The 19633-nt window shown below is 40.9% G+C and overlaps 1 protein-coding gene and 1 long non-coding RNA gene across 2 annotated transcripts in view; one reads left to right on the forward strand and one right to left on the reverse strand.

Annotated features, from left to right (window-relative positions):
* Window positions 1-19633, forward strand: part of LOC144090694 (poly [ADP-ribose] polymerase tankyrase-1-like) — an 81569-nt gene that overhangs the window by 40183 nt on the left and 21753 nt on the right. The window contains exons 5-16 of the mRNA XM_077622413.1: window positions 275-311; window positions 3582-3657; window positions 9894-9988; window positions 10178-10244; window positions 10359-10545; window positions 13529-13650; window positions 13739-13830; window positions 14000-14078; window positions 15428-15599; window positions 18196-18275; window positions 19117-19262; window positions 19363-19528. Coding sequence (XP_077478539.1) covers window positions 275-311; window positions 3582-3657; window positions 9894-9988; window positions 10178-10244; window positions 10359-10545; window positions 13529-13650; window positions 13739-13830; window positions 14000-14078; window positions 15428-15599; window positions 18196-18275; window positions 19117-19262; window positions 19363-19528 — 1319 coding nt within the window. The remainder of the gene's footprint in view (window positions 1-274; window positions 312-3581; window positions 3658-9893; window positions 9989-10177; window positions 10245-10358; window positions 10546-13528; window positions 13651-13738; window positions 13831-13999; window positions 14079-15427; window positions 15600-18195; window positions 18276-19116; window positions 19263-19362; window positions 19529-19633) is intronic.
* Window positions 15516-17212, reverse strand: LOC144090695 (uncharacterized). The gene is made up of 3 exons (XR_013305480.1): window positions 17081-17212; window positions 16492-16645; window positions 15516-15678 (listed from the first exon to the last, which is right to left on the reverse strand). It is a non-coding gene; the product is annotated as an uncharacterized LOC144090695 (long non-coding RNA).

Here is a 19633-nt window from a genome sequence, read left to right on the forward strand (position 1 = left end):
CAGAGCGCGTGTCAGTCGGTTATTCCTAACCTAAACAATGAATGTGCTGTGGTCGTTGCCGGCAACACATCGTCAAAGCGACCAGAGCCAGTGGGGTGTGCACTGAGCGGGAATGTGGAAGTATCAAAAAGCAGGGGGGGTTTAGAGAGCGCCTTCATCCATAAGATAGACTGATCTGTCGGCATGTGTGTGTGTGTTCTTAGCATGTTCTTCACATGCATTAGTGTGTTAGCGAGCGGTTGACTTGACACCATGATCTTCTGTAACCATCTAGGTGAATACAAGAAGGATGAGCTGCTGGAGGCAGCGAGGTAAGTACCAGATTCTCTTTTGTTTTCATTTCTCTTCCTCTACCTCGCCTTCATTTCCATCTTCTCAAACTTTATGGCCTCCATGCATGATATTCTCTAATCTCTTTTGGCTTTCTATCCTTACACCAGAGTCATATTTTTTTCCTGCTATTCTGTAGGTTGTTTCCCCCATCTTGTATCCTCCTTTTCTTTATTGCCTCTTTCCCCACCATTTCCTAATTTTCCTCTTCCTTATTTAGACCTTCCATTGTTTGTATTTAATATCCTACCCTTTGATTAACCTTACCTTACCTGAAAGCTTTTTTTTTTACATTGTTTAGGTGGCAAGTTGTTTTCGTAATGGTAATGATTTGGGCTACACAGGGAAAATAACAACTTCGTGAAAAAGTACTCACAGTAAGATAAAAAGTAGATTTACAAGAAAAATTCAGTCAATGTCACAGCAGTCTAGCCCAATACAGGTATAAAAAGGCATTATTTTATGGAACAAACCCATCAGAAGGAATACCGTATTTTCTCGCAAATAAGCCATATTTGTAACAAAAAAATGATGACTGAATCAATGGTACGGCTTATATATGAACAAGACTTAGTATTGCTATACAGTGGTACCTCTACATACGAGCTTAATTCGTTCCGGGACTGAGCTCGTATGCCGATCTTCTCGTAACTCGAACGAACGTTTCCCATTGAAATGAACTAAAAACAAATTAATTCGTTCCAACCCTCTGAAAAAACACCCAAAACAGGATTTTGGATTGGAAAAAAATGTTTTATTTCTTCTAATTCGCCATCTATTAACAAAGTAACACATAACTAGTGGTTTAATAGTAATAAAATATGTTTAATAGAACTAAAATTAGACTGATTTCGCAGAGGGTACACAGATGGACATAGAAGCAGGCAGGGGGGGGGGGACTTTATCCACGGCGATGCACTCGTAACCGAACAAACAAATTTATATTAACTTGGATTAATATATACAGACACACTCAAACATATGTTTAACGTAACTTTACACAAAACTGAATTCTAATTTTGTTTTAAATTTTTTGTTCTCCGGGTTGACTCCACCCGGACGTTCAGCGGTAGTTTTTAAAACGAACGCATCAAGAGTTGTTTGTTTTTTCCTTCCCTTCAAAATATTTCAAAAATGACTCACACAAATGTCCTCACAATACGATAACGCGCGACCACTTGCCAGCTTGTCAGGGTGCCTCTTTTCTACAAAATCAGAAAACTCTTGCCACTTCGCTAGTATGTCTTTGATATCCTTTGTAGCCAGGCGGCATCCCTCGTCAACCTACTCCTCGCTACTGAGTTACGGCAACACCTCCAAATGTTCACTCTCCTGGAGCTCGATTAAATCCTGTGTCATCAGTTCTTCGTGGTGCTCGGCGATTAGATCATTCACATCTGCCTTGTTAACCTCCAGCCCCAACGATATCATCTATGACAACGAGCGAGCTCTGTGACACTGGAAAATGCAAGCTCCGCCCAGTGCTCGTAGATATCTGTTATACACGAAAGAGATGCAGCAATGATAAACAGCCTCTCATGTCATGGCCACATGGCTTTCTAGAGCTAAATATTTGCTCTAAATTTTCATCGTATCTCGAGCATCTCGTAGGTAAAGCTGCTCGTATGTAGAGTTGCCACTGTACTTTTTCACCAGTAGATGTTGGCTAATTAACATTTACTATTTGTTGGTTGTTTTCTGTTTTGCAGAAAGAAAACAACCATTATTGGATGAATTAATTACTTCCTTATGATATTGAGCCTAATAATGTGCTTTTGATTCATGCAGCATCTCAGAAATACCACAAGCGAAGATTTTTCTTAAGATTTGCCCTTCAAAGTAACACATTTGTACTCCCTATTAAAACCATGAATATGGAGATGGAAATTGTGAATCATGGGGCAACTTATACGCGAGAAATTGTAAATTTCAACTATTTTAAGGGTGCTGCTTATGCGCGGGGCGGCTTATATGCGAGAAAATACAGTAATTTCTGTGAGCCATTATTTTTCTGTTGCAAACTAATAGAATCACATAAAAATCTAACTCACAATAGTGTTGATGTGACCAAACAGAAATACGCTGATTTAAAAAAAAAAAGACAATAGAAAACATTTCAAAACCTATTTAAAAAATAAGTTGTCAATAATTCTCATGATATTCAAACTTTGTTTAGTTTAAAACTGATGTTTCCTTTAGTTTAAATAGATAAGATTACATTTATTTTTAAACAATAACATAAATATGAAGAGAAATCATCCATTCATTTCCTACTCCTTCCATTTTTTTTAAATGATCAATGACTAATGAAATTTTCTAGAAAAGTAGGGACTGTATCGTTAGCAGGTGACATCTGGCATGGGAGTATTACTACCTTTACCTCGTGTGTCTCGTATCAGTAAGTCATGTTTTGGTTCGTCGGTGTGCGTCCTCCTCCTGTTTACTTTGTCACTTGGATATTCAAATTTTGTTATCAAAAGAACCTACGTTTTTGCACCAGCAATTCTGGCCGTCCTTTTTCCAGCATCCTGGGTTCAACTTCGACGCAGCCGAACATGACATTCATTACGTTGTTAAATAAATCAAAATTAACAGCATATGTGATTTTAAAACATTTGAAGTAAATGATGAATTGGATTAGGTGTTCCAGATAAATATAGCTTTTCATGTTGTGGGCGCAATGGCATTTTTCAAATATAGCATAACAAGAATGAGGGTTGCTAAAAGCTCTCATTTTAAAAGCAGAATAGTGTTTGGAAACTAAGCAAATTGATGGTATGTGGAGCTTTACAATGAGAAAAGAATGAGTGTGCATTTTGAGATAACATGCAAAAGACAATACGGTAAAGCTAAGTAAGGGCAAGGACAAAAATGATAAGGTTAAAAGAGTGAAGATGGCAACATTCATTTTCTTTCCTGGCAACGCTTCCCTCCCGTTAGCCAATTCCAGAGCAGTAATCACACAAACTGGGATACCATCTCAGAACCATGAACATTATCCCCATTTTTCTAAACGTGTCTTCTGAAGCAACACTCTACTTTTCACTGTCAGTTTTGGACTACAGTACTCGCACACATTAAATACACAAATCATGTCAGTCTGCAAATGAAAATCTGCCCAAGTCGTCGAGGCTCCTTATTCCTCCTGCCCCCCCCAACACACAAACCTAATCATCCTCTTCCGCTGAGGTACAGGCCTAATCCCCTACGGTGGCGGATGCTTTCTAATGTCTGTGCATGTACATTCGCAGGAGTGGGAATGAGGAGAAGCTAATGGCTTTGCTTACGCCGCTTAACGTAAACTGCCATGCCAGTGACGGCCGCAAGGTAAGAAAAAACCTTTGCCACAGTCAAACACATTCTACAGTAATACCTTGAGATACGATCTTAATGCGTTCCGGGACAGAGCTCATATGTCAATTTATACTCATCTCAAATCAATTTTTCCCATAGAAATGAACTATAGTGGGGCAAATAAGTATTTAGTCAACCACCAATTGTGCAAGTTATCCTACTTGAAAAGATTAGAGAGGCCTGTAATTGTCAACACGGGTAATCCTCAACCATGAGAGACAGAATGTGGAGAAAAAAAACTGAAATTCACATTGTTTAAATTTTAAAGAATTTATTTGCAAATCATGGTGGAAAATAAGTATTTGGTCAATACCAAAAGTTCATCTCAATACTTTGTTATGTACCCTTTGTTGGCAATAACGGAGGCCAAAGAGGTTTCTGTAATTCTTCACAAGCTTTTCACACACTTGCTGGTATTTTGGCCCATTCCTCCATGCAGATCTTATCTAGAGCAGTGATGTTTTGGGGCTGTCGGTGGGCAACACGGACTTTCAACTCCCTCCATAGATTTTCTATGGGGTTGAGAGTTGGAGACTGGCTCGGCCACTCCAGGACCTTGAAATGCTTCTTGCGAAGCCACTCCTTGGTTGCCCTGACTGTGTGTTTGGGATCATTGTCATGCTGAAAGACCCAGCCACGTCTCATCTTCAATGTCCTTGCTGATGGAACGAGATTATCACTCAAAATCTTGATACATGGCCCCATTCATTCTTTCCTCTACACAGATCAGTCACCCTGGTCCCTTTGCAGAAAAATAGCCCCAAAACATGATGTTTCCACCTCTGTGCTTCACAGTGGGTATGGTGTTTTTCGGATGCAATTCAGAATTATTTCTCCTCCAAACACAAGAGCCTGTGTTTCTACCAAACAGTTCTATTTTGGTTTCATCTGACCATAACACATTCTCCCAGTCCTTTCCTGGATCATCCAAATGTTCTCTAGCGAACCGTAGATGGGCCTGGATGTGTACAGGCTTCAGCAGGGGGACACGTCTGGCAGTGCATGATTTGAGGCCCTGGTGGCGCATTGTGTTACTGATAGTAACCTTTGTTACTGTGGTCCCAGCTCTCTGTAGGTCATTCACTAGGTCCCCCCATGTGGTTCTGGGATTTTTTCTCACCGTTCTTGTTATCATTTTGACGCCACGTGGTGAGATCTTGCATTGGAGCCCCAGATCGAGGGAGATTATCAGTGGTCTCGTATATCTTCCAATTTCTAAAAATTGCTCCCACAGTTGATTTCTTTACACCAAGCGTTTTACCAATTGCAGATTCAGTCTTCCCAGCCTGGTGCAGGTCTACAATTTTGTCTCTGGTGTCCTTCGACAGCTCTTTGGTCTTGGCCATAATGGAGTTTGGAGTGTGAGAGACTGAGGTTGTGGACAGGTGTCTTTTATACCGATAATGAGTTAAAACAGATGCTATCAATACAGGTAACGGGTGGAGACCTCGTTAGACCTCATTAGAAGAAGTTAGACCTCTTTGACAGCCAGAAATCTTGCTTGTTTGTAGGTGACCTAATACTTATTCTCCACTCTAATTTGGAAATACAGTGGTACCTCGAGATACGAGCTTAATCCGTTCCGGGACTGAGCTCGTATGACAAGATACTCGTAACTCGAGGTAAAGTTTCCCATTGAAATGAATGGGAAACAAATTAATTCGTTCCAACTCTCTGAAAAAAACACCAAAAACAGGATATTGGATTGAAAAAAATGTTTTATTTCTTATAATTCGCCATATATTGACAAAGTAATAAGTAACGAGTGGTTTAATAGAAATAAAGTGTTTAATCTAACTAAAATTGGGTGGATTTCGCCGAGGGGAGAGAGAGACGCACAAAAGGGGCGGGGGGCTTCGGTTTGTTTTCCACACGACGCACTCGTAAACAGAACAAACACTCCACCCTCACGTTCGCTATCCATGGGCTGTTTGCTGTCGTACTATTAACTTCAAAATATTCCGAAAATGATGCACACAAATGTCCTCACAATCGGAGAACGCACGACCACTTGCCAACGAGCAGCAGTCTTATCAGCGATCGCCCCGCTGCTCATGGGTACTTCGGGGGCGCTGGCTAGCGGCTCCCTTTTAGCTTGTAGCATCTGTGTTCGCATCCCCTCGAACGGCGCCTATGATAGAGTTGCTACCGGGGATGCTGTAGCGAGCCAGTGCCCCCGATGTTCTTATGAGCAGCCAATGAGCAGAGTCTTTTATCAGCGATCGCCCCGTTGCTTATGGGAGCTTCGGGGGCGCTGGCTAGCGGCTCCTTTTAGCTTGTAGCATCTGTGTTCGCATCCCCTCGAACGGCGCCTATGATAGAGTTGCTACCGGGGATGCTTTTGCGAGCACGAGTATACTTCATTACCCAGAAAGCCCTCTTTTCACCGCGCATGCGCGTTGTGCGTTTCCTGGTCTGAATAGCTCATCCGGTGCTCGTAAATATTGTTATACACGAAAGATATGCCAAAAAAAATGCCATGGCAACCTGGCTTGGTCGCATCACGAAATTTTGACCGCATCACGGGCGAATTATTCGATCGAAATTTCCCCCGTAAGACGAGCATTCCGTATGACGAACGGTCGTATGACGAGGTACCACTGTAAATTCTTTAAAAATCAAACAATGTGATTTTCAGTTTTTTTTCCTCATTCTGTCTCTCATGGTTGAGGATTACCCATGTTGACAATTACAGGCCTCTCTAATCTTTTCAAGTAGGAGAACTTACACAATTGGTGGTTGTCTAAATACTTATTTGCCCCACTGTAAATACAAATTAATTCATTCCCACCCTCTGAAAAAACACAAAAAAACAGGATATTTCAATGGATAAACATCTCAGTCAGTGTCATTAGAAGACCTTTGTCATGCAATACTTTACGTAGTGTCTGTTGCCATGGCGACCCAGTCTTTGCCATGAACAAGAAGTGTATTTTTCCTGGCTGTTAGGAAGCATGTACAGCCCCGAAATTTAGCACGCTTTCCCAGTGGCCAAAATCAAATATATCTCCAGGTTTGGTAGGGGGGATGTCCCCCTTCCCCTTTACTTGACATTTTGAACGGCCATAACTGAGCTTCAACGCAACGTATCATAGCTTTGTCCTAAATAGTCGTTAAGGGTCTTTTGTCCGGTTGTTTTGTTTCCACTGAGTTTTAGTATAGGTGACCTTTCTCATACTATATTTTGAACCTTGTCTCCACGGGTCAGTGTCTGTTGCCATGGCGACTCAGTGTCCGCCGTAAAGTCAGTAGTGTTTACTGGCTGTTAGGAAGCACGTACAGTCACAAAAATTGGCACGCTCATTCCCGGTGGTCCAAATAAAATATTTTATGGGTTTGGTAGGCCTCAGAGCTCAGTGGCGCCCCCATCGGTTTCTCCTGCAAGCATCTCCGTGCGAAGGAGCAATTTTGCGACAGTCTGAGCTGCTTTCGGTCTGGTTTGGCACGTGTCCGACTTGCCAGGGGTGCGACTGGTGCATGGGTGCTTGGGCCCGTTCAGTACTGCTTGCATTCCCAGTTATATTTATTATTTGTTTACATATTGTAAAGAATTGGGTTCTAATGCTGAGCTATTATTCAAATGCTGTTCTTGCCGCTCCGTGTGGGGAATGTGAAACAGAGAGAAAAGCGAGCGAGTGAGTAAGAGAAAGGAAGAATAGCTACAGTTCAGAAGAGCTGGATGCATTTTGTTTTTGTTTGGGTTCAGTGTTGTGGCATCATTTTAATCACTTGATAAATAATTTTCTTATTTTTCCCCTGTTTTGCATACATACATACAATTGTATACATCTTTCATACAAAATTGGTATACTTATCATTTTTAAGGGTTCACAGTTGCCAGCAGAAAACGTATGGAGATCACAAAATAAAAGCCAACTTGAATTGTAAAAAAATAAAAATAAATAAACACATTACATTTTTTCTGTTGCAACGCAACTCAGAGAGTGGCAGCCTGTCAGTGATAAACGACAACAAACGGTAATTATGGATAAAACTATGACTAACACTGCGTCCATCCAGTCACAGATATGATGCGGTTCACGTCACCTGTGTTTACCAAGAGTAAATGGTAATTACATTTATTGGCTGCGTTAGTTATGCGTTATGCGTGGGTGCCTGTGTTTCGCAGGTTAGCATATAGCTAATGGTTTGGTAGAGCTGCTGCCAAGCCTTTATCATGGCGAAACGACCGGGCTGTGGCAGAGCCACTCAACAAGCCAAAGTAAAAAAGAAATGCAGATCTTTTAAGATGGAATGGCTGTCGGAGTATCTGCAAATTGAAGAAAAAGCGGTGAAATTGGGTGAAGTTGTCTGTATGCCCAGACATATGAAAAATCAGAGGGAACATTGGTTGCTAGTATTAAAGATTGTTGAACGAATTATACAAATTCAATGTAAAATCCTGCTCTACCTACCAAATATCCAAGTTACGAAACAAATTCTGGAACCAATTAATTTCGGAGGTAGAGGTACCATTGTACTGCAGTGCAGTTAAAACACTCGATGGAACTGAAAACACTACTGCTAGAACGTAGCCAATCTTGTAATCAAATCCAATACTGTCCGGTACTCCAAAAATAGCGGTATCGGGCGCCAATACTGAATATCAGATTGGAAAATCACTCGTTATAAATCTGCCTTACAGTTTTCCTTTTTCATTCATTGAATAACTACTACAACTAATAGACTGTCACAACGAAGAAAATATGAAACAAGCTTTTTTCATGTTTCAATACACAGTACATTATCTCCATTTCCCAGGTAAAAGTAGCAGTGCGCGAGGCATGCTGGGATATATAAAACGGGGTTTCACTTCGGCTGTTCTCAATTTAGCACACTAATTCTATGCTCGCCGTCATTTCGGGTGGATTGACAAGAACTCCAGCCACTAAATGTTGGCATCAACAGAGCATTCAAAGCTAGACTGAGAATTGCGTGGGAGCAGTGGATAACAGGCAGGAATTTGTGACTCGATAAATCACGACTTTGATGAGACGGAGTGTGGACGTGTTGGATGCCGCTTTCGCGCAGCTGTTCAACATAAGTTATTACGCTATTGCGGTGTCACGAAAATACTAATACTTTACCTCGGAGAAAATAATAAAACAGTTGTTTATTCATGTTGGAAGTGAATGGAGTTGTCAGAAAGCATATTTGTAATCTATTAATAAAGGTTGGCTGACATTTAAGACTGTTTTGTTGACATTCCCTTTCGCGCAGCACTGTCTATTGCATGCAATTTAACGTAACCCCAGCCTCTACTGTAGCGCCTTATAAAGTTTTAAAATATGTCATTCATTTAAGGTGCGCCTTATAGTGCGGAAAATACAGTAATTGACAAGTTTAAGCGACTCACTCTGACATTGCTGTCTGTGATGCATCCCTGCATGGGTGCCGCCGGGAGCTTGCGCTGAAAGATGCACTCACTCAGAATCTGATTATATCTTCACACCCATTAGTACATGCTTAGTGTACAAATAAGTGTATAGGCAGAAAGACAAGCACGCAGTGACATTGCATTTACAATGAGCTAACATGGCCTGCTCCATCCAAAAGATGCCGTCACGTTCTGTACACAATGGCCTTGCTCATCGCAGCTCGCAGTATATAAACATGCTGCTTTTCTCAGGATTTTGTGTAAATATTGGTCAACAAAAATTACAATGCCCGCCTAAATCATGATCCAACAAAAAAAACTGAGTTTGCCTCTTATTTCTCCAGTGAGTGCACTATAAAGGATTAAAATAACAGTATACAGAGTATTTAGTAAAATGTTCATCTTCAATAAATAAGTCAACTTCAGCCAGCTAACTAAAATAGTATATCTATATTTTCTCTAACACTCAGGCATGCCAAAAAAAATATCCAAAAGAATAAGAGAAAGCAAAACATTTGAACCTTAAATGCTTGCTGAAATTCTTTTAGTCCTTAAGATTTGGGGGGAAATTACATTGACAACAATATGCAGCTAGGTCAATCTTATCTTTTAAGCATTTAAAACTGCAAGTTTACAATTACTGTGGCGTAAGTTCATTCTTTGTCACTGCGATCTGGTTCAGGCATAGAGCCATAACTTCCTGACTGGAATTTTGATGTTAAAACACCTGACTAAATAACACTTAATCAGGGTTTATGGGATCTATTTATATCCTTATATATCGGTAACCCCTTCCTGCTGTTCACCTTACCATTTCTTTGTGTCTCACCAGTCCACTCCGCTCCACCTGGCAGCGGGATACAACAGGGTGAGGATAGTTCAGCTGTTATTACAGCATGGAGCAGACGTTCATGCCAAGGACAAGGGGTAGGTGCAAGTTCACACAAGTCCAACAAAGCCAGGACTTTATCAAATGAAAATAAAATAAAAGCAAACGTAATTGTTCATTGCATCATCAGCCTCAACATTACTGGCATGTTAGCTTGGACAACATGCAATGGGTGAAAGAACATGACATTTTATAGAGAATATATATTATGCTTTTGTGTGTTTCAGTGGTCTGGTGCCACTCCATAATGCCTGCTCTTATGGCCACTATGAAGTTACAGAGCTACTTCTTAAGGTGAGGTAAAATTTGTTTTTGAGTAATCATTTTGAAAATGGAATGAAGGTCCCCCATCCCGATTTCGAAGAGCAAAAACTAATACAGGGAGGTGACATTGTTATTTCCTCGCAGCACGGTGCCTGTGTCAACGCCATGGACCTGTGGCAGTTCACTCCGCTGCACGAGGCAGCATCAAAAAACCGCATAGAGGTTTGCTCCCTGCTGTTGGGCCACGGAGCTGATCCCACCCTGCTCAATTGCCACAGCAAAAGTTCCGTGGACATGGCGCCCACCCCTGAACTCAAGGAGAGACTCTCATGTGAGTGTAAGGCTTTAATCTATGACTGCATTGTATTTGGAGGGAACACTGAGTACAAAAGGTATTGAATGTCTTCTTAAATTTTGAATTACGCTGCATGTTATGAATTTATATTCTTTTAATATATACAGTATTTGTTCCCTTCTTGATTTCCATGTTTTTTGCCTATTTATCACACACAGGTTTCAGACCATCAAATCGATCAATTTTCATAGGACACAGAGACAACCCAAGGAAAGAGAGAATACAGTTTCTAAAAGATGATTTCATTTATCAAAGCAGAAAAAAAATACAAACTTGTCTGGCCCTCTGGGAAAAAGTAATAACCCCCTTTGTTAAATCACAAAATAACTGACTAATCACAATTGTAGGAAAGCTGAGTTCAATTTCACAGGCCACACCCACACCTGATTACCATCACGTGCTGAATCAAGAAAAAACTTAAATAGAATGTGTGAAAGTGAAGTGGGCTACATGATCAGAGCATCATGCCACGATCCAAAGAAATTCAAGAAGAGATATGAAAAAAAAGTGGACATCTATCAGTCTTGAAAAAGTTACAAAGCCATTTCTAAGGCTTTGGGGCTACAGCAACCACTGTCAGAGGTATTATCCACAAATGGAGAGAACTGGGACAGTGGCAAACCTTCCCCGGAGTGGTCGGCCAGCTAAAATTACTCCAAGAGAAAAACATCGATAGAAATGCAGGCCTCGCTGGCCTCAGTTAAGGTCAATGTTCATGACTCTAGTATAATAAAAACACTGGCCAAAGCTGGCATCCATGGCAGAGTTCCAAGGCTGAAATCCATTGCTGTCCAATAAGAATATAATGGCTCGTCTTACATTTGCCAAAAAACATCTTGATCATCCTCCACCCTTTTGGATGAACATTCTGTGGAGTGATGTGTCAAAAGTTGGAACTTATTGGAAGGTGTGTGGCCCGTAAAAAATGGCACAGCATTCCATCAAAAGAACACGAGTCCAACAGTTAAGCATGGTGGTGGCAGTCTGATGGTCTGGAGCTGCTTGCTGCCTCGGGACCAGGACGACTTGCTGTAATTTATGGAAGAATGAATTCTGCTGTCTACCAGCAAATTTTGAAGGAGAACGTCCGGCCCTCAGTTCGTGCGCTCAAACTCCAGCGCTCTTTGAGCATGCAGCATAACAACGATCCAAAGCACACCAGCAGGTCCGCCTCTAAAAGGCTAAAAAAAATAGTTTTGGAGTGGCCAAGTCAAAGCCCGGATTTAAATCCTATAGAAATGCTGTCGTGTGATCTGAAACGGGCTGTTCATCCTAAAAAAATTGCAGAATTGAAACAATTCTGCACAGATGAGTGGGCCAAAATTCCTCCAAAGCGTTGTGAAAGACACAATTTTTTGTAAATGCTTGATTTCAGTTATTACTGCCAAAGGTGCAGCAACCTGTAATTAGGTTCAGGGGGCAATTACTTTTTCACAGAGGGCCAGACAAGTTTGTAATTTTTTCTTCCTTGATGAATCAAATTATCATTTAGAAACTGCATTTGATATTTCCTCGGGTTGTGTCTGTGTCATACTAAAACTTGTTTGATGATCTGAAACCTTTGTGTGTGATAAATACAATTGCGGAAACAATGGTTGTGATTATTATTTATATTGACATTACTGCAGATAGACCGACGCAATATGCTGTGTGAGTTGGGTTAGACTATGTTTAGGACTGCAGAGTGTGTCCAAGCAATGGATTGTTTGGTGTCTAGTCGAATAGTGTTGTGAATTTTTATAAGGTGTCTTGATGTTGGTTCAGTTGGTTGATTGTTATTGGGTTGATTGTCTGATTTGAGTTTGACTTAGAAAGACGTCGGCACGGATTTAGTAAAGATTTTCTGTGGAAGTGCAATATGTGGGTGCCAGGAAGTAGAAATCAAAGAAAAACATTGGTGGGTTAGACATTGTTGAAGCTAACTTGTGTGTGCAAAATAAAAATGTTTTTTTTGCTATGGGAAAAAGTTGTTCTTGCAGCATGGACATGGCCGCGGGCATGGGCTGCCGGATCGCTGGTCGACGGCACGGGTATGTGCCACCGAATCGCCGGCCCGGAAATTAAACTTCAGCTTCGCCCCTCCATGCCGTCCAGCCGTCAATTAGCCGTCCAGGGAGCTGTATTTTCGGATAAGTGCAAAGACGTTAGCCCACCGCCCGGACTTAAATGGTATCTCAACTTCCACCATGGTGTCCCGCCATCCTCGCCGGCCAAAGTGCTCTATTTTTGGACAAGGCCGATGGCGTTGGCCATAACGTTGCCCAGGGCACACATTTCTCCCCAAAAATCCCCCTTTGCTGATGCTCTCTGCCGTCCAACTCGCCGAGCAAGTTTTATTTTTGAATAAGCGCCACGGCGTAAGGTCGCACGGGGCTCGCATTTCTGATAACAATCCACCCTCACAGGGTCTCCCAGCCGCTCAGAAAGCTCTATTTTCTGATAAAAATGACCGCCCGCTGCCTGTAATTTTTTTCTTCAGTGCTTAGTTGTGTGACAGTCCTGTCTTCCACCATTTTCCTAGTGGTAAGCGGAAGACAGGGGAGTGGCTTCCGCTTGCAAGTTTCAGGGTGAATTTTCACATTTCTTAAAAAAAAATTCAGAGAAAAATCTGCGATGTAGTGAAACCGCGAAGTGAAGAAGGATCACAATAAATAAATAATTAGTCGACACAGCAAAGGACGCCATCTATGTAGGCCATCTCATTCCCCTCTGTGATTATCCCCGCCACCGTACGATCGTTTGCAAATATCACAATGATGTTCTCAGGGTGCGTGGGTCTGCAGTTGTTTGTGTAGAGCTAGTAGAGTAGTGGACTCAGCACACAGCCTTGCAGTGAGCCAATAATGAGCGTGCGGGCGGATAAGAGGTGGCGAACCAGTTGAATGGATTTAAAGCCTACCCCAACTTTTTTTTCTATTTCTACAGGCACTTTGACATTTTCTTCTGTTTGTGTGTGCAGATGAATTCAAGGGCCAATCACTGCTTCAAGCGGCAAGAGAAGCCGACATGGCCAAGGCAAAGAGGAGCCTGGCACTGGAAATTATCAACTTTAAACACCCTAACACGCACGAGACGGCGCTGGTAAGACATGATGCAGCCCATGCGCTGATCTTAACACCGCTGCTGTGACGATCATATATGTGTTTGTGTGTGGTCGCGGGGGGTTTAGCATTGTGCTGTAGCATCGCCACACCCCAAGAGGAAACAGGTGACAGAGTTGTTGCTGAGAAAGGGAGCTAACATCAATGAAAAGAATAAAGAGTAAGTGTTGCACAAACTCAAGCACTAAATGTGGTGGAATACATGACTTTTGTGCCCTTAAAAGATGGTTAAATATATGTTGAAAAAAAGCACAGAATGTCAAAATATGTAATGTTGAGTATAGTTCTTGTTCGGACTGCATTAAAAAACGTTCACTTTTGTTTAATAGTTTCCTGACACCTCTTCATGTGGCTGCAGAGAGAGCTCATAATGACGTTATGGAGGTGCTACAGAAACATGGCGCCAAGGTACGTTTTTATTCACAAGTCTCTTGATTTCTGTTTTTATTCTCTCTAATTGCACCTTTTATAGAGCTGTGAAGCCTCTCTGATACTGCTAATCAGAAGGTATTTATTGAGCACGTATTTAACTCATTGGCTGCCATTGTCCAAGCCAATTTGACTGAGGGATGGCATCTGCTGTCCATGGCACTGAAAGATGAGCATTCACAGGCCTTCCTTACAGTTTCGATGAATTGAAAGTCTATGGTCAATGGTTGTCAATGAGTTAAATACGATGAAATTAAAATAAAGTTAAAATAATCAACTTTAATCTGATTGAGGCTCTTAACTAGTTGTTACGACTCCCCCTGATGGTAAGATATACCAGGGAGTCACAACAACCACAGCAGAAAGATTCAGTCAATGACGAGCCAGACACACATTGCAAGTAGCCTTCAATGATGATTTATTAACAACAAAGTCCACCAAAACCTGGACTACGGGACAACATAGGGGAAGCAAAATATACTAAAGTTGCACCCTCAAAAACGGTAAAAAAACACTCTCCCAGACAGGTGTTCAAATGAACACCCACAAAAATACAGGAAATATGGCCTAAGGGTGCCACTGTCAGAACTGATGTAATAAAAGTCTAGACAGGGGAATGAACTACATGTATAAATGCAACAAACTATATGCATACCCCGGGGTGTCTAAACTTATCTCAAGTCCCCCTATGCAGCCCAAAATAATTAACTTTATCAACATAAATACTCAATATAACAATGAGTAGCCTACTTATAATACCAGGTAAAGCTGGGGCAAACAAAACTTAATTATCTCTAGACAATAAGTGCTATCTCAAGAAAGTAAGGACTCCACTGCCTCAGCATCTACAATCACAGGCAGTCAAGGGAGGCCAGGGAGGGCTGAACTGAAAAATAAGAGGGTTTAAATAAGGACATGAAGTGGATCTTGATTGGAGGAGGGATGATTGGGAAGTAGTCACACTGTGTTGGCCTGGGCAAGGCTTTGCCACAGGGGTGGAGCCACAGCTCCATGTACCTGCAGAAGAAAAAGAAAGCACACACAAAACAACACACCCTACTATAGTGTGTACCCAGGCTGACAGCCGTAACACTAGTGTATTTCTGTTTTTATTCATTACTATTTTGTACAATTTGTTTTGAACATTTGTGAATTTATCATTTTATTTATTCATCATAGTGTGAGATTTTTTTTTTAACGACCAAAAAGACACTGGTCCCAGAAAGAGTTAATCCTGGTTACCGTCGCACCTGCTGCCTCTTTTACAAAGCTGTTCATAATGTCTTCCAAGAATAAAACAAATTTTGTTGTTGTTCTCTTTTTGACAGGTGAATGCCCTCGATACTTTGGGTCAGACGGCATTACACCGCGCAGCACTCGCGGGCCATCTGCAGACCTGCCGGCTGTTGCTAGGATACGGAGCAGACGCCTCACTGGTTTCACTGCAGGGCTTTACGGCAGCTCAGATGGGCACGGAGGCTGTCCAGCAGATACTCAATGGTATGCTGACGCTGTTCGGCTTATGTTGACACACCACGAATAATTCTGAAGGTCAATCTGAAGGTCTCCTCTCCAAAGCCTATAGAATGAAGAGCAGACAATACTTTTTAAAGTGTTTTTGTACATAATATAGTATTCATTCATTTTCTGAACCACATGTCCTCACAAGTGTCGCAGAGGCCACTTTCCATAGTGTAAGGAGGGAGTTCTCTTTATTGCACGACAAAACCACGAAAAAAATCATTTGATATTCTTTTTTAATGTAATGGAACATAATTACGTTGATAATTGAATAATGAGTAAAGTATTTTATTTACGTATTCACAGAAGTTTGAGGTTTCACATTTGAAAATGATGTGATAGTTATCATGATAATGTTTTTTATCATGATGATCATTTTTGTTATCGCCAAGGCCTACCTGCATGTTTTTGGGATGTGGGAGGAAACTGGAGTACCCAGAGAAAACCCACCCAAGCCCGACCCATGCCCCCAAAACGACACACTAACCACTCTTCCACCAGCCCTCCTACATAAAGTACAGTAGTTTCTCTACTCAGAATGACTCTAAATAAGAACCTTTCAGGTTACGAAACACTGATATGCAAATGACTGTTCCAATATGCGAAAACAAGATCCAAGTTACAAAATCCCTTTAAAGCGCAAAACTATTTCTATAACATTTCTTCATCGGTTATTTTATTTTGAAATTGTCCTGCGGCCTGCGTGATACTCTACTGGCTTCCTATTGGACCCCGGCAACTGCAACCCTCTTTTGACCGCCGTTTGTCATCACTCAGTCCTTCATTAATTAGTGATTTGATTGAAATAAATAAGCAGGCCCTGTTGTCCATCGAGTAAAAACAGAAGTTTCAGTTCAGTTCAGTTTCTTACCTTGTGCTTTTGGGCACTCCAGTGATGTTGTTGTAGATCTGAAATAAGGCAAAACTAGGGGCAAGTGGCATCTTGACAGCTCGCTTAACTTTTCTCAGTTCACGAGCAGGTTTTTGTGCCTTGGTTTTGCACACACTTTTTGCGACCCTGTTGACTTTTTCAAAAGAAACGCTTGATTGTTTGATGATCACACTTCAGAAACTTGCATACCTGTCAACCTCGGACAATTGCTCCCCTGATTAATGATTGCAATTCCCCTTATTAAGCAATAAGAAACCATACAAATGCAACGCGGCATATATTTACTCACATAGGGCGCACTTAAGTCTAAAATTTTCCCCAAAGTGGTTTGGTATGCACTAAATTCAATATTCTGTAGATGTCGCTGTATGATGCTCACAGCTTGACTGTCTGGGTACATTACTTGCTGACGCACTGTGTGGAAGGGAAATGCGCGTGCGCATATCATGCTTGTAGCATGACGATATTAGCAGTCGGCGATGATCATTTCGTCTGCTAGTAGTGAAGGAGACGATCCGGATTAGAGCCGAAATGGGCAAAATAAGATTTGTTTTTACAAAAAACTTACTTTTCAAAAAAATAAATGTTCCCGTCTAAAAGTTGTTATACGGCATATACAGTTTGAAATGATCAAAAAACGTATAAAATACGGGAAAGACTTATAAATTGACATGTATGAGCTTGGCAATTTTAAGTGTGCTGCATCCCTCTGCAAAATATCACTATTTCTGACTTGATAATTATGGACACCTGATAGAGGGTGTTGATGTCGTTAGACCACACTCCTCCTCATTACAGAGATGAACATCACCTGATATGCTTAATTGTTAGTGGGCTTTCGAGCCTATGCATCTTAGAGTCCACAAAGAGGATATGGTCAAAATACTCATTTGCCTAATAATTCTGCTCTGTGCATGTCTTGTGCTAACGTTAGCTTTCCTCCTTACACTGCACTGTACTCTTGCTTGAATAGAAAATAGTTTTCCATGCTTGTAATTAATTTTAATACATTATTAAATCACTTTCTTATATATTTTTTCGAATTTTTGTGTCTCACATCTCTCATACAAAATTGGGACGCTAATAATTTTTAAAGGGTTTAGTTGGTACTTCTTTTGAGAACCGTGGAATAAATTGGAGAATTTGCACTAAATTCAAGATTCTGTAGATGTCACTGTATGACGCTGACAGCTTGACTGTCTGGGTAGATTGGTTGCTGACATGCTATATTTATATAGTGAAAAAGGTGGAAGTGTCAAAGGGGAATGCGCGTGTGCATATCATGCTTAAAGCAAGACAATATTAGCAGTCGATGTTGACATTTTCGTCTGCTACCAGTGACGGAGACGATCTGGAACAGAGCCGATCAATATCGGTAAAACGAGATAAATTTGACAAAAAACGTACTTAAAAAAATCTCATACAAAAGTTGTTATACGGCGTACATAATCTGAAATGATCAAAAAAACTTATAAAATACGGGAAAAACTTAAGTTGACAGGTATATAGACTTGCACCTGCTTATCGCGGGTGTGATACTGGTGTGTGCCCTTAGTGAGCAATAATGATGTTAGACATATGAACAATTAGAGGGAAGATTGCTTTCCATACATATATTTTTCAAAAGAACGTGTAGATTCAGTGACATGTTATAAAACAATTTTCCTCTGTTTATTTTTGTAGAAAATGTTTCAGGCAGAAACTCAGATGTGGACTACAGACTTCTAGAAGCTGCTAAAGCTGGAGACTTGGACACTGTCAAGGTGCTGTGGTTTCTTTACATAATTCAGATAGTGCCATCCCCATGTTCTATTTATTTAATTGGCATACATTTTGGTCTGTGTAAGCCCAATGTAATGATTTTGGCTGCTTTCCTTATTTTTCTCAAAAGTAGATGCGTTATTGTCTTTGAAACATTACTTTTCATCATCTGTAAAACTGCTGGCAGCAAGGGTTGGTGCCTGGTGTTTGATTGATGCATAAGATTACAAGCGCAATTATTATTTTTTCTTTCAAGATAAAATCAGTTGTGATTGGGTACAAGGAGATAATTGTCACGACCTCTTCCCGAGTTGATATGTAAATGGTTTAGAAAGAACAGAAAACAAGTAAAGGTTTTGACATTATCTTCCTTAAACAGCAGGGCACTGGGCTTGCCAGGCTGTCAATGCTTTAATTTATGTTTCAATTGTAGCGTAAAACCTTCTGCCTTTTTTAATTTCATGGACATAGTTTTCCAGCTTGATAATTTGGCTATGGAAAAAGTTTTTTTCGTGTGTTAGAATTTTTTTTTCCAGTTGTACTGTGGTCTTACATGGATGTTAATTCGATGGTTCTATATTTAAAGTGATTGGGACAAAAAGGGTTCATTACTATTGTTCAAATGGCTATTGGGGACAGGGTTATGATACATACCATCAACATTCTATGATGTATTTTTTCGATTTTTTTGCAGTATATTTATTGTACAATGATGTAAAATATTTTTGAGAAATAAATTAGAGTAACATCAATCTGAAATTCCTCAACTGTCGTATAAAAAAAAAAATAATAATAAAATAGTCTTGTACTGATAATGGGCTCCACTTTCATCTCTCCGTACAGTCACTGTGCACAGCTCAAAATGTAAACTGTAGAGATCTGGAGGGAAGACATTCCACCCCTCTTCACTTTGCCGCTGGCTACAACAGAGTGCAGGTGGTGGAGTACCTGCTTCACCATGGGGCGGACGTGCACGCCAAGGACAAAGGGTCTGCCGCTAAAATAAACATCACTGTAACAAGCATTGCACAGATTAGTTTATTCCTATAAAGTAATGGTGGCTGAATAACCTCTCTTTCCTTTTGGCAGCGGTCTAGTTCCCCTTCATAATGCCTGTTCATACGGTCACTACGAGGTGGCAGAGCTGCTTGTGAGGCACGGCGCCTCGGTCAATGTAGCCGACCTATGGAAGTTCTCACCACTGCACGAAGCTGCTGCCAAGGGCAAATATGAGATCTGCAAATTGCTGCTAAAGGTAGATTACACAAAAAGCTTACCTCAACTAATGATTTGGATTAAAACACATTTTCCTGTGATTCACTTTATCCGGTATATTGATTTTTTTCGCATTCAGCCTGTT

The sequence above is a fragment of the Stigmatopora argus genome, chromosome 16, assembly GCF_051989625.1.
Source record: "Stigmatopora argus isolate UIUO_Sarg chromosome 16, RoL_Sarg_1.0, whole genome shotgun sequence".
Classification (NCBI taxonomy): Eukaryota; Metazoa; Chordata; class Actinopteri; order Syngnathiformes; family Syngnathidae; genus Stigmatopora; species Stigmatopora argus.